Source organism: Etheostoma spectabile, chromosome 16 (genome assembly GCF_008692095.1).
Source record: "Etheostoma spectabile isolate EspeVRDwgs_2016 chromosome 16, UIUC_Espe_1.0, whole genome shotgun sequence".
In the NCBI taxonomy this organism is placed as follows: Eukaryota; Metazoa; Chordata; class Actinopteri; order Perciformes; family Percidae; genus Etheostoma; species Etheostoma spectabile.
Window position 1 is genome coordinate 3,498,575 of NC_045748.1, and position 13,304 is coordinate 3,511,878.

Genomic DNA, 13,304 nt, shown 5'->3' on the forward strand with positions numbered 1-13,304 from the left:
CACACACACACACACACACACACACACACACACACACAAACAATACCCATATGGGATCAGCAGATGCTTGGCAAGGAGTGAAATGGCTATGTTAGATAGCATATGCTCTATGGTGCCTCTCTATGTCAGGGAATTATTTCTGACAAGTCCTGTAAACATTACGGAAAATACAAGAAAATTGAAATGTTGGTGCCTAAACCACACTGTCTTCAAAGCCCAAATATTCCATGTTTTAGCGCATCATCAATGTAACACATTGCGTAACACATTCATTTTTGTCGGTGAATTCATCAAGGCGCCTGCCAACACATCAAACATTAGCAAGCTACTTAAAGTACCCACTACTTGCATTCTTACCAATTCACATTATCTCACTGTGACAATGGTAATAAAGTCCATACCTCATGACATTGCCTTGAGAAACACCCATAAGTAGTGAATCCCCCCCCATAACACCACCCAAAGGGGAAATCGATGCATCTTAATGAGACATCATTAGTGGCTCTGTAAAGGGGAACAATTTTAATGGAAACAGCTCTGTCTCACCTCAGAACGAGTGATAACACAGGAAGCTACTGACCACTCTTCTGCCCTTTTCAAATAGCATTGAAGAGCATCTACTGTACCCCCCACAATTAAGACTTTTACTTCATAGACATGTAGTCATTCTCCCCATCAGTGGTAATTGTTTTCAGGGGAAGAGGTGAACTCCTTAAGGAGGACAGGGATTTTTTTTTTTTATATGAACCTGTTGAAAATAGAATCGATGATCCATGCTGAACCTGTACGGCTTTGGTTTGGTTAAGCATTAAATGGCTGGAGTCTGAATTGAAACGCCTCCGGGATTATATACACAACCACCAGCTCTTGAATGCTAATTTGCTCTGTAGAGGCTGCCTTTCATGACTTATCTGCTTCTGCCATTGCTGCAATGATGGCTTATGGGATGACTGAATACAAATACAGATACAGATATGTGTGAGTAAATTGCAAGTTGCTTTGCTTCAACATTGGTTGTCAGTGTGTATGCATTGTAAACAAGCATTGCAATGATATCAATTGAAACAGCTAAGACCATGCAATTTGGGGTAATAAGTCCGCTCAATGTTGACTTTGCTTTAGTCTGAATATACAATGTGATAAAAAAAACGTTTTTATACCACGTGCTGACTACATGAAATTGTCAATTAACCAACAGCAGGTATATAATTGCTCTTACTACTTTAAAAGTAATCAATAAACACTTGCAGTCAATTTTAATTTACAAGTGAGTTGCCAGAGTTTTTATTTTATGTTGATGCCATTATGTTGATAGGACAGCTGAAGACAGGAAGGGGGACAGAGGGGGGATTGACATGCAGCAAAGAGCCGCATGTCAGAGTCAAACCTGGGCCACTGTGAATAAGCAACATGACATCATGACTTTGCGTAAACATAAACACTGATAATGGTGGACACATTGGCGGGTCATACACACGCCATTTCATGAGGTTAGTTTGGATGAGGTGTAAACCTCTATTTGAGCTATCTGGGTGCCAGAGTCTCAAGAGTTTTAAGTCCTTTCTAAAATCACAGTGATCAGGTCACGTTAGGCCAAAAGTCATGAACCCTTGGGGTCCAAACAAGTCATGCTGTTCTCTTGATTACTGTCACTGTCATGTGAAACAAATTGGTGTCGGACAAGTCCCTTAGGACTGCCCACAAGCCAAGATTCACCACTTATATACATATATGTGTGTGTATATATATGATAACAAGTATAATACGTATCATTTTTTCTGGAAATATTAAACTACATGTGAAAGAAAAGAATGCATTTTCAGGTTTATTTCTTTATTTTACTTACCAGTCGCCAGGGCTCCCAGTCACAAAGTGTTTCGACGTTTTTCAGACTTGAATCCAAAAGCACAAACTAAGCTCATAAGATGCGCTTTGGTTAATAAAGATGATGAAGGAAGCTAAGAAAGCAAGCCTCTTTATTAGCCCAATTTTTATCTGCTGAGTGTTGGGATAGGAATATCCATAGCTGCAGCTCTGTAGGTTGGAGGACACCAGGTTTGATGACTCGCTGTACAGCACATCCTCAGTTGTAGGATGTGAAATGACTGGACATATATGTCAATAGTTATGTTGTAGGGATGGTGAACATGGGTCAGTGTGGGGGAAAATGTTTACAATGCATATGACAACCCTGAGACAACCATGGAGACTGAATATTTCACAGGATGATTTATAACATGACATGTGGAGGTAGGGGGTTTCAAAGATGTGGCAAAAAAATTGAACGTGGAAATATGGAACTAGAAGGACATAGTATTTCTGCAGACTTGATAGATGAATCTAACAGCTTTGTCTATAATGTAGGCAAAGGGAAGGGACCTGGTATGTAAGATGGAGGAAAGTAGAGAAATGTCCTGATCTGTGGAAAAAGGACAGAATAAAATTACTCTAGAGAGTGGTCCTCATTTTTAAGTTATGGCAATTTCACATCAATCCTGGCCCAAGCTGGAAAACATGAGATGGCGCTGTTCTACATTACAGTGTTTTTTCAGAATGAGGGTTTCATTTACCCAAAAAGGCAAAATGTGTATCAAAGTGTTGGGCCCATGAGCTAACCAATCTAAGGCTATGATAAGTTAACATGATCGGAATAGAACAGAACAGAATAAACTGACCTAGCAATGACACAAAGTCACCAAACAAACTAAAGGGCAACACAAAATGGCTGATTGGATCGCTGGGGTATCACAAAGACAACACTGCCAACTTAACTTCAAATATAACAAAACCGGAAAATCAATCCATCAGTATGAATATGTTAGCAATCAACCAAAACAAAATAACTAACAAACTAATATACTCTGAAGATATAAACTCAAACTTCTCTCATGTAGCAATCCCTAAACTCGAAATCCCTATCTCCCCCATGCTGTGGCTTCCTTGGTACATTCCAATTGGCCACTTCCTGTATTTAAGAGCTCTGATGGAGGAGGTGCATTTTTTGCTCTGATGTCCCCCCAGCAGGAGCAACCAGCAGCAACAACAACTTCAGCGCTAGTATGCCATATTAACATGCATTACAAAAACTTGAGGCAAACTTATTAAAAAACAAACTAAGATGTGACTGTACATATTTAAACTGAAAGGGAGTCTACAAATATAAATCAATAGACTGCCAACAATGCAAAACAAACTATGAGTGTATGTGTGTGTGTGTGTGTGTGTGTGTGTGATGTGTGAATTATACATATGTGTCATCATTTATCTGCATACGGTCAGGGGAGGATTCAATAATGGGGAAAATGAACTATTTACTGTAGCAATCATATCTAGCATATCACAGCAGGTTATATTCTGGACTTTCACTTTCAATGTTGTGTTGATTGGTGACTTTGCTTTTAAGCTGTTTATGCTTTTGTCAAAGGTGCTAGTTTCCTTCACGTTCAAATGCACACATTTTAATCATTATACTGGAAATGAGCTAAACACACAAAAGGGTTTATTTTTCAAACAGTATTGATAACTGACAAGAAGAAGAAAACCCATCCATTTGTAGAAGCACATAATTGATGCCTGCCTCAGGATACTTCTTCAGAAATTGCTGGGCCTCATCTTTTTGTGGTCAATAAGTCAGGTCTCGGTGTGTATAAATATATCCTCGTTTTATCTTTAGAAACAAACAAAGGGAAAAAATAAAATGAAAAAATAGGGCATGTTGGTTTGTAGTCACCATCACTTTTAATACTGAACACAACGAAAAATAAATCTCTCCAACGGAAAATTAGATATTATTAATCAGAGATCTTGGAGTTTGTATTAAGCTTATCAGCTTAACTTCATTTTCATTCTTTCTCATTTTCCTCTCCCCCATCTCTTCTCCATAGGCTCTGCTCTGCGGCGTCGCTGGCTAGTGGTCCAACTCCTGATGCAGGTGTGGCTGGCGGCGAATCCATCTTTGAGTGAGCGCCCGTGCCCCAAGAGCTGTCGCTGTGATGGAAAAATTGTGTACTGTGAGTCAAGCGCCTTTCGCGATGTCCCCAAGAACCTCTCAGGAGGCTGTGAAGGCCTGTCTTTACGGTACAACAGTCTCGCCAGTCTTCGCGCAGGCCAGTTTGTAGGACTCAACCACCTCATCTGGCTTTACTTGGACCACAATTACATTGCCTCTGTGGATGGAATGGCCTTTCAGGGGGTCCGCAGACTCAAAGAGCTGATCCTAAGTTCCAACAAGATCACGTCGCTTCACAATACCACATTCCACCCTGTCCCTAATTTGCGTAATCTGGACCTGTCGTACAACAAACTGCAGGCCTTGCAGCCGGGGCAGTTCCAGGGCCTAAGGAAGCTTCTCAGCCTTCACATACGTTCAAACTCTCTAAAAACCGTCCCAATGCGTCTGTTCCAAGATTGCAGAAATCTTGAGTTCCTTGATCTGGGTTACAACCGCCTGCGCAGTATCACTCGGAATGCATTTTCGGGCCTAGTAAAGCTCACTGAACTGCATCTGGAGCATAACCAGTTCTCAAAAATCAATTTCTCTCACTTCCCACGCCTCTACAATCTGCGGGCACTTTACCTGCAGTGGAACCGCATTCGCTCAATGAACCAGGGCCTGACCTGGACCTGGGCCTCCATCCAGAAACTGGATCTGTCTGGAAATGATCTGATGGAAGTGGATGCTGTAGTTTACCAATGCCTACCCAACCTGCAGACCCTCAATCTGGACTCCAACAAGCTAAACAATGTCTCCCAGGAGGTGGTTGATGCCTGGATATCTTTGACTACGATTAGCTTAGCTGGTAATGTATGGGACTGTGGCCCTGCCATCTGTCCTCTGGTGGCCTGGCTAAGAAAATTCAGAGGGGCAAAGGAAACCACCATGATCTGCGCCTCCCCTAAGAAAGCCCAGGGTGAGAAAGTGATGGATGCTGTCGAGGCTTTTGGTGTTTGCCAATCAAACCCATCGACAACCCTGACTGTGAGTATTCCTCCAAGCCCATCCAGCGTCCCTGTGCAGAGCGAACGCCACCCAGCAACTCTGGCTTTACCTACCGGTTCTGGAAAGAAAGGAGAGGGGTCTATCAGAGGCCCCACTTTGTCAGTTGTTACCCCACCTGTGGCACTTCCCCCAGAGCAAGACTTGGAGCCTGTGTCCTTCCATAAGATTGTGGCTGGAAGTGTTGCCCTTTTTCTATCTGTCGCGATGATCTTGTTGGTAATCTACGTGTCTTGGAAGCGCTATCCTAGCAGTGTCAAGCAGCTGCAGGAGCATTCGGCAGCAGCCCGCAAACGCCGCAAGAAAGCTAGAGAGACGGAGCGCACCCTGAGCTCTCCACTACAGGAGTACTATGTGGACTACAAGCCCACCAATTCTGAGGCCATGGACGTGCTTGTGAATGGGACCGGACCCTGCACCTATACCATCTCAGGCTCCCGAGAATGCGAGGTATGACCCACACCACCGCCACTCCTCCTAAACAAAACTCTGTCCACAGCGAGGCGACCAGAGGTAATTATTTACTCTGCTCTGAGACATGATAAATCTGCTACTTGATTACTTAGCCTTACACAGCAGTTTATGTAAACACTGCGTACACATTATTACAGAAGTGGTTTTAGCATCACTTGAGAATAACAAGATATCCCTTGTTTTCATATGGGCGTTTGTTTATTCGCTTAAACTTTAATCTCTGCTGAGATGCAAATGTTGGTTTGTCACAACGTGTGAAGTCATTCAGATAAATGAGATTGATTGCATTTCCTCTTCTTTAGCCTAAGATATGCTTTTTTGTAAAGAGTCATGTGGGCTTGTTAACATAGTTGCTTGCTTTTGGGTACCACAGGCTTTTTGATTTGTGTGTTTGCTCTACTACTATTCATACTTTGATGAGCGGTATTGTGTAGGGACAATGGCTGAATGGTGGGCAGATTCACTTCTGAACACTGGATGAGAATGCTAACAAATCTTGCCACTGAATTGAGTTTCCCCACAGCTTCACACTTTTTCTTGAAATAGCTATGACTCAAGATGGCTGGAAATTACTTAGTGTTAACAGAACACCCTTTGTGAATGTTTTCTTTCCTTTTCACACTGACTTGCTGAAGTTACTCACTTGTTTATACGCTGGCTTAATTGATTAGTCACACAAACCGAAATGCATACTTACACTGGCTTTCCACACTTTAACTCACACAGGGGAAGAACCATTTTTTGGTGACATGCACACACAGAGAAGAAGTAGTGTTTGATAGTCCTGAAAGGAGTGGGAATCCTTTGAAATGTTTCATACACTGGCAAGTGAATTTCTTCAAAACAGTGTTTTCAGACTACAGCAATGTGGGAATACTATCTTTCTCCTTTTGCTTTCAGCTGCTACACTCTTGTGTACCTGACAAACTGTACCATTCTTGGTTACAGCTTTTTATTCTACTGCTGAGTTTTTCAAGCTATAGCTCAACAAAGCTGTAGAAAGGTATTTCTTAAAACTGATTAGCCGGCCCAGTTGTAACAGGGGGCTAAGGAAGGGCTAAGCCCAGCTGGAAGATCATTTAGCCCACCCTCTGATGCTGTAAACCAAGCGGTGTAAGACATATTTCGGTTCAGCTCACCATGTGTTTTCACATCACAAGCCCACTCATACTCTAGTTTCTGGATTTTTTTCTGCATTTCCATGGCAGGGATTTCTGGCAGGTTATCTCTGGAGGAATGACTATAAATGCAGAGGTTTAAAAAGCAAGGAGGAGGATAAAGGCTTTATCCTACACTTTCTTTTCCATTTCTGTTACTGACCGTCTGGAGGCAGGTCACCTGGTAATATGTAATACTCGCAGGTTGCTCACACTGGTTTGACTGTAAAGAGGGATCACAAATCAAGCTGCCATTTTGTTGTTGTTTGCCTTGCCCTAGGCTTTGAGGGCCTCCTTTCAGCCTACAGTGCTGCTATATGTTTAGATTTTCAAAGTAATACTCCATTTGACGGATGGAAGTGAAAAGAATGCGGAGGATGCTGCAGTTAAATTTCTGTAGCTGCACTTAATTCAAAAGAAGGTTGCTTGGCATTGTGTAGAATGATGTGCGTTTCACATGACCTCATTTTGACAGATCTCTTGTGGCTTTATCTCAACACACTAGGCTGTCGTCAAGCCAGCACAATGTGTGCAATGTCATCTTATTAACAGGTCGAAACATAGAGCACAGTCTGATTTCAAGCCAGCATTATGCACATAGACTAGATGTGATCTGTGCAATATTGTATAATCCAGTATGAGAAGATGACACATATGACTCATAAATTTGATGGCTTGTTTTTATTGCAGTCCTAACAAAAAACAGAGCTACTTGTTGTAGGGGTGTTTGGATTTCATAAGCTTGTACAGGTGTTCGTGTTCTTGTGGCCTTCCCCTATAATTTAACTCATTACCTAATTTGCACTAATTAGCCAAGTACACAGCCAGAGACAGGTGTCCACAGGAATAATATCTGTAAGACAAAGGCATAACGGTTGTTGCAATACGATGGATGAAGAACTCACACATATTTAAAAATAACAGTCAATATGGACAAATGGGTTATCACGTGTTCATTGTCATTTGTCATTAGTCAATTTTTACATGCGTCTCAGGGAGATCTTAAACATAATACCATATGTTGTTTGTTAGAGAATTGTAAATGCCAACAGAAATATGATATTAGACAAACAATTGATTTGCTATTGCACTTAGCATCGGGAGGAATGAGCAGTGATGGGGAGGAGGGGATGCTGTCACACTAGAGTATGTGAAAGCAAAAACATACCTCCAGTAAGTCACAGATAAAGGGATATTTAAAGGGATAACATGGCTGATTGTCCTTTCTAACACTCATATCCAATTCTGATGCCCCAATGGCAGTTGAATTGGACTATTTTCACTCTCATGGTCAAGGGAGGCCCTGTAGGAGACATTATTTATCAAAGGTCCTGCCCCCCACTCCACACACATACACACACACACACACACACACACACACACACACACACACACACACTTTAACTCCAAATGATCCCACATAAAATAGCTTGCAGCCTCTCCATCAGTGTTAGCTAGAAGCAGGCCTGCTGTTTACCATTGAAATCATTGCATCTATCATTAGCCTTTAAACTTGACTTGATTGAACTTGGCAATTTAGCTGACTCTTTTATCTTTTATCTGTGGGCCAAATAAAACAGGAATTAACCCATTCTAAGAAGGGCAAGGGGCCAAATTGACATTACAGAACCGGCCGAGTGTAACAATCCCGGAGAAAAAAATTGTACTGGAAATATTTGTGGTTCAAAGACAAGCATATGAAGGAATTTCCAAAAAAGAAATAACAGCTAGGAATAGATCATGTAATTAAAACGAAGGTGATGAAGGAGAGAGTCAACGGAGTTATTCTTGCAGCAAAATTACAAGGTAAAAAAGAAGTACAATTTATTGCCAGCTTTGTTTTACAATTACACAGTTCAAGTTCTCAAGGAGAAAAATGTTATCTTATGGTCTTCATAAGGTTCACTAATTCAGATTCTCCACCTTCTCCTTATATAAGCTATACCTAAGGGATGGAAGTTGGCCCATACAGTTGATGGAAATTAGGCCATTAGCTGAAGACATTTTTTTATTCTTTAAGGTGAGATGTGTTTCATTCCATAGCCTACCCTGAATATCAATAAACTACTTTCATACAAAGCTAATGAAGACATCATTAATTTTAGTTAACATTAACAATTGGCAATTGGATAGGGAGCACAACATTGGTGCACATTGTTTTCTTAAAGTAGTGTGGATTTCCACATCATAACCTTTTTTTGATAAAGATGTGTCATATGTTTAAAGTTTAAAGCCATTTTCTCCTTTGAACTTTGGATAATGTTTGACTAATCCGGTTCAGACACTGTCCAAAGTTGCTTTAGCACACAACAGGAGAATGTCCGTGTCAAAAACATTCTCACTTACAGGAAATACTCTGTTTGGTTTAGGAGACGGGTGGCGCCTGGGTAGAGTGTGCAGGAGGCAGCACATTGCGCCGATTACATCACGTCCACATAGCTGATTTGTAATTTGGTTTATTGAACAAGCTGGCGAGGTAAATTCTGTTTAATGTCCAGTACAACAGATTCAGACATTTGCATTATCACTTACAGCTCCTCTGGGTAATGTCTAGATAATGTCATTGTTGCAGTGCATGTGTGAAAGGGGCTTAAGACAAACATGCCATTCAATTAAGATATCTGTGCAATGTTAGCGAGGGCATATATGAGACGCACAGTGGCATTACAGGCTTGTGGCTCTGCAGCTTGTGGTTAGCTTTCATAGGCTGTTTTTTTTTGTTATGTATTAAAGGCCTACTTTGTCCTTCTCTTTCCTGCTTTCTGCAATCTCCTAATTAACTCAATGCACATTTTGGGGATTGGTATTGTCAAAAGCATGTCGATTTGGCGTCCAGTCTTTTTCAGCACAACCTGCTTAGCTATAACAATAGCATTAAGCCGTAAAACATGAAAATCATTTCAACTATTTGTGTGAACATATACAGGGCTGCACATGAGTATAGGAACCCCTGGACCCCCCCCTGGTTTTATTTCAGTTAGCCTAATAGCTGGTTTGATTTGCATTGAGAGATGATTTTATGGAAAATACCCCGTGCCAATCTCTAGATATGGTGAAGGGTATATGATGATGTGGGGCTATTTTAATTATATTTTAATTAATCAGGATGCATAGTATCCTGGATCCATGAAATAACTGTCCTTTTAATAATACAAATTGGCCTGCCTCTATGGGAATTTAACATAGGGGGGTGTATACTCATGCCCATGTATATTAAGGAAGAATATATATTTATATACGATACATTGCTCATTCACAAAGAAAATTGGTGTCCTTAAAGGTGGGATTTTTCCTCATTTTTTTAATTATCCAAATGACGATTTTTTTTATTCTTCTTTTTAGTCAAGTTGAGCAGGTGTTCCTATGCTCGTGAGCAGCACTGTAGAGGGAAAGTGAGTGAAGGCCCGGCTTCCTTTCCATCTCCGCACTCTCTTCCATTTTATGTCTTCCGATATCCTTGAAAATGCGTCCTCTCCAGCCAGCTTTGTCTGTCCCTTTGTCTCATCTTAAACTGTTGTAGTGGGGAGACAGGAACTATCAGTCAGCAGTTCACAAAGTCCTGAGTTCATCTTAGAATGGGCTCCGATCTTGTTTCTACATTTTGTTGCAATCGCATGGACATAAATCACCCGTGCAGCAGCAGCACCTGCTGCACTCTCTCCACCTCACAGCCTCGCTGCCTCTCCTCGGGCTCCAGGCAATAGCTGCTCAGGTCTGTTCATCTCCTCTCAGTGGGAATTGCTTATTCCTTCTGTGTCACTCATACTATTTCTTTCATTTGGATTCTGTGCCGTCACTGAAACTCACCCTGGACCTCTTCACATTTTTGATTGTTCTTTATCAGCCCCCAGGTCCACCTGATCCTTTGTCATGGATGTGAATTTGGCAGCCTTTTTAGTGAATTGTCTGAAGATGGGGCAATCCTCATTTTCCTACGTCACTTCAAACTTCCCACAGAGAGGATTATTTCTACCATTTCATTTCTATCTTCTTTTGATCTTTTCATTTCTAGCTGTGCTCTTGATACGGACAGAGGCTTTGACCTGATCTCATGTCACCTTCTCATGAATTAGAACATTCCTTTTCATCCTTTGTCATTTTTTTTTTCTGTAACCACATTTTGTAAACCAGCCAGACCACATGTTAACCGTTTTTTTTTTCCAAAATTCCTTTCTTCTATATTCTCCTCTCCTTTACTTTGTTCAGCTTCTATGTATCTGGCAAACCTATCATAATTCTTGGGCTTCTACAACCGTCCATGCAAATCCGCTAATTTTTTGTATCCTTGGCAGTCTGAACCCGAGTGAACTAAGCAACACAAAGTGGCTTGAATCATCTTCTTTAATAAGGATTTTGTTAAGCCTAACCTGCGGTCACAACTACAAAGTGGTGCTACCCCAAATAAACTCACTACCATCTCATGTTACCTAGTCTGGCATAGCCAGACCAGCAAAGGCAACATTCCTGGATAGGCAAAAAAACATGCTCTTGCCATTTCATTAGACCAATCCCAATCGTCTTGGTTGCCACTAAGTGCTGGATGCAGCAAATGTAAATGGACTGTTCTTATATAGCGCTTATAACGACTATTCAAAGTGCTTTTACATAGTACAGGGAACACTCACCGTTCGTACACTGTGGCCTAAGCTGCCGTACAAGGTGCCACCTGCTCATCAGATACACACTCACACACATTCACACTCCGAAGGAGCAGCATTGGGGGGAAACCCGGGGTTCAGTGTCTTGCCCAAAGACACTTCAACATGAGACTGCAGGGCCAGGGATCGAACCACCAACCATCCGATTCAAAAGAAAAGTCATATAGTCTAGCAAGCTGTCTGGATTTACCCAGCAGAGATCTGATGAGCATTTAACCCTAGTCCTCAGGAATCCATCAGAGTTTAGAATGCCAAGACAAAGAAAGCGGAAGGTGAGGGACATCTGACGGGACTTCCGGCTGAACCGGAAGTATCCCGTCAATGAAACGTTGTCGATACACACTACTTGTTACCCAACTTGTCCTGAAACTCATTTCCACCCACAGGACAGCTTTGTGCCATTTTGACTACCTCCTTGTCCCTTACTCTGATATTGCTGCTGACCTTTTCTAAACTACAGTCTCATCCACTATAATGACACACTGCATATAGTTGTCTTTGAATTGATTAATGTTGTTCCTATTTTTAAGAAACCTGACATCTGATACTAAAACCAAGACAACGTACAGTATATGGCATCTGCTTCTCTTGAATACACTGCCCTTTTAACCATGTTTCTGAATAGGTCTCATAGAGCATCATGCTGAGGTTGTTCTCATTGCTGTCCCAATAGTAACTCGCTACAGCACAGAGGGAACTTTACTCTTAGGAAATTCCACACACCTGTCTGCTATCTTTAATATGGTCATCATTTAACACTTGCTGACCTGTGGCGTTGCATTTGCTCGATTTCCCTCTTAAGGCTGACTTATTCTAACATTAGATACGGACAGAGCCTTCTTCCCGTACTCTTCATACTAGTCATTTCATCCCTATGTTTGCACATTTTCTGAAAGCTTACAGATACAGACGTAATGGAGCAGTACCATTGGAAATCATGGGGGCAGTGTAGCCAGTAGGTTAAGTGAGACACGACTAAGAACTTTGGGAAAAAAAGGCAGAGCTACACAAGATAGAAATTTTAAAACCTCTGTACGTACAGTACTTATCTGGGGACAGGGACAAATGGTTAAAACAGAGCAGCTGAGAGGAGATTGGACAGCAACTACATGTGAGTTGGTCAGTGCAAGATGGATTGGTTCAAGCTCCCTCTAGTAGATATGTTGCTTAACATCCATGTTAATGATTAGGGTAAGTCACACTGACACGCCAAACCGATCACCCCTGGTTCCTTCCTGACCTTTTTTTCGCAGTATAAAGTCATGCTACTTTCATCTCTCAGACGTCAAGAGCACGGTAATTATCTATGAGCACAAGATTGCTTGTCAGGAAACATGAACGGGTAATTTTAAGAAGTTGAACACAGTGCGATCTATTTAATTTTTCCAGTGAGGGCTGTTTTAAAATCAAGCCATGCAGGTCTGCTACAAATTGTATCTGCTCGCTCGATTTATAGCCACAGTTTGAACCCTTGCTTTTGTCTATTTTAGCAGATTGTGGCATTTGTTGGATGCCTCGATTGTGGCTTTGTGATCAAAATTTGATACTTCTGTGTCAGTCGTAGACCATGATCTGAGACTCTGAAATAAGGACACATAATAAAAAAGAACATGTTGTTGCTAATTCCTCCTGTGTCACTGCAAACTAGTAGCTATGTGTCATGAAATTAAGCAGTTGCCCCCTCTCCCTGTGTCTCTCTCCCTGTTTCTACAGGCCAAGGTTATGGTGTCAGATTGTTAATTGCTCAGAAAAAAAATCAACACAAACACTGGGAGGCTAGCCAAGGGCAAGTGAGCTATCTGTAATTCAGTAGGGAGGCTGAACTTCTAGATGCTACTGTCTTCAGTCGACAATTAGCCATGTAAGAGACTTCAAAAACGCACTAATCCTGTCTGTTTCACACTCCAGTTTTGTGCCTCTGCTTTCTGCACCGCCATTTGATCCATGCTTAATGAGGGTGCTAGATCACCAATATAGCAATTGCATTACCTGGAAAAGCGGCAAGACTCTTTTTTTTTT

General features: G+C 41.5%; 1 protein-coding gene across 2 annotated transcripts in view; it reads left to right on the forward strand.

The window, feature by feature from the left end:
* The window catches only part of LOC116704094 (leucine-rich repeat transmembrane neuronal protein 4), a 122,476-nt gene that overhangs the window by 6,890 nt on the left and 102,282 nt on the right, over window positions 1-13,304 (forward strand). Inside the window, exon 2 of one of the 2 annotated variants that reach the window (XR_004335590.1) lies at window positions 3,885-5,509. Coding sequence is in view for 1 of the 2 variants with exons in the window: in XM_032539329.1 (XP_032395220.1) it covers window positions 3,885-5,446 (1,562 nt within the window). In the remaining variant the exon portion in view is untranslated. The remainder of the gene's footprint in view (window positions 1-3,884; window positions 5,510-13,304) is intronic. The other variant, XM_032539329.1, reaches the window with a different exon arrangement.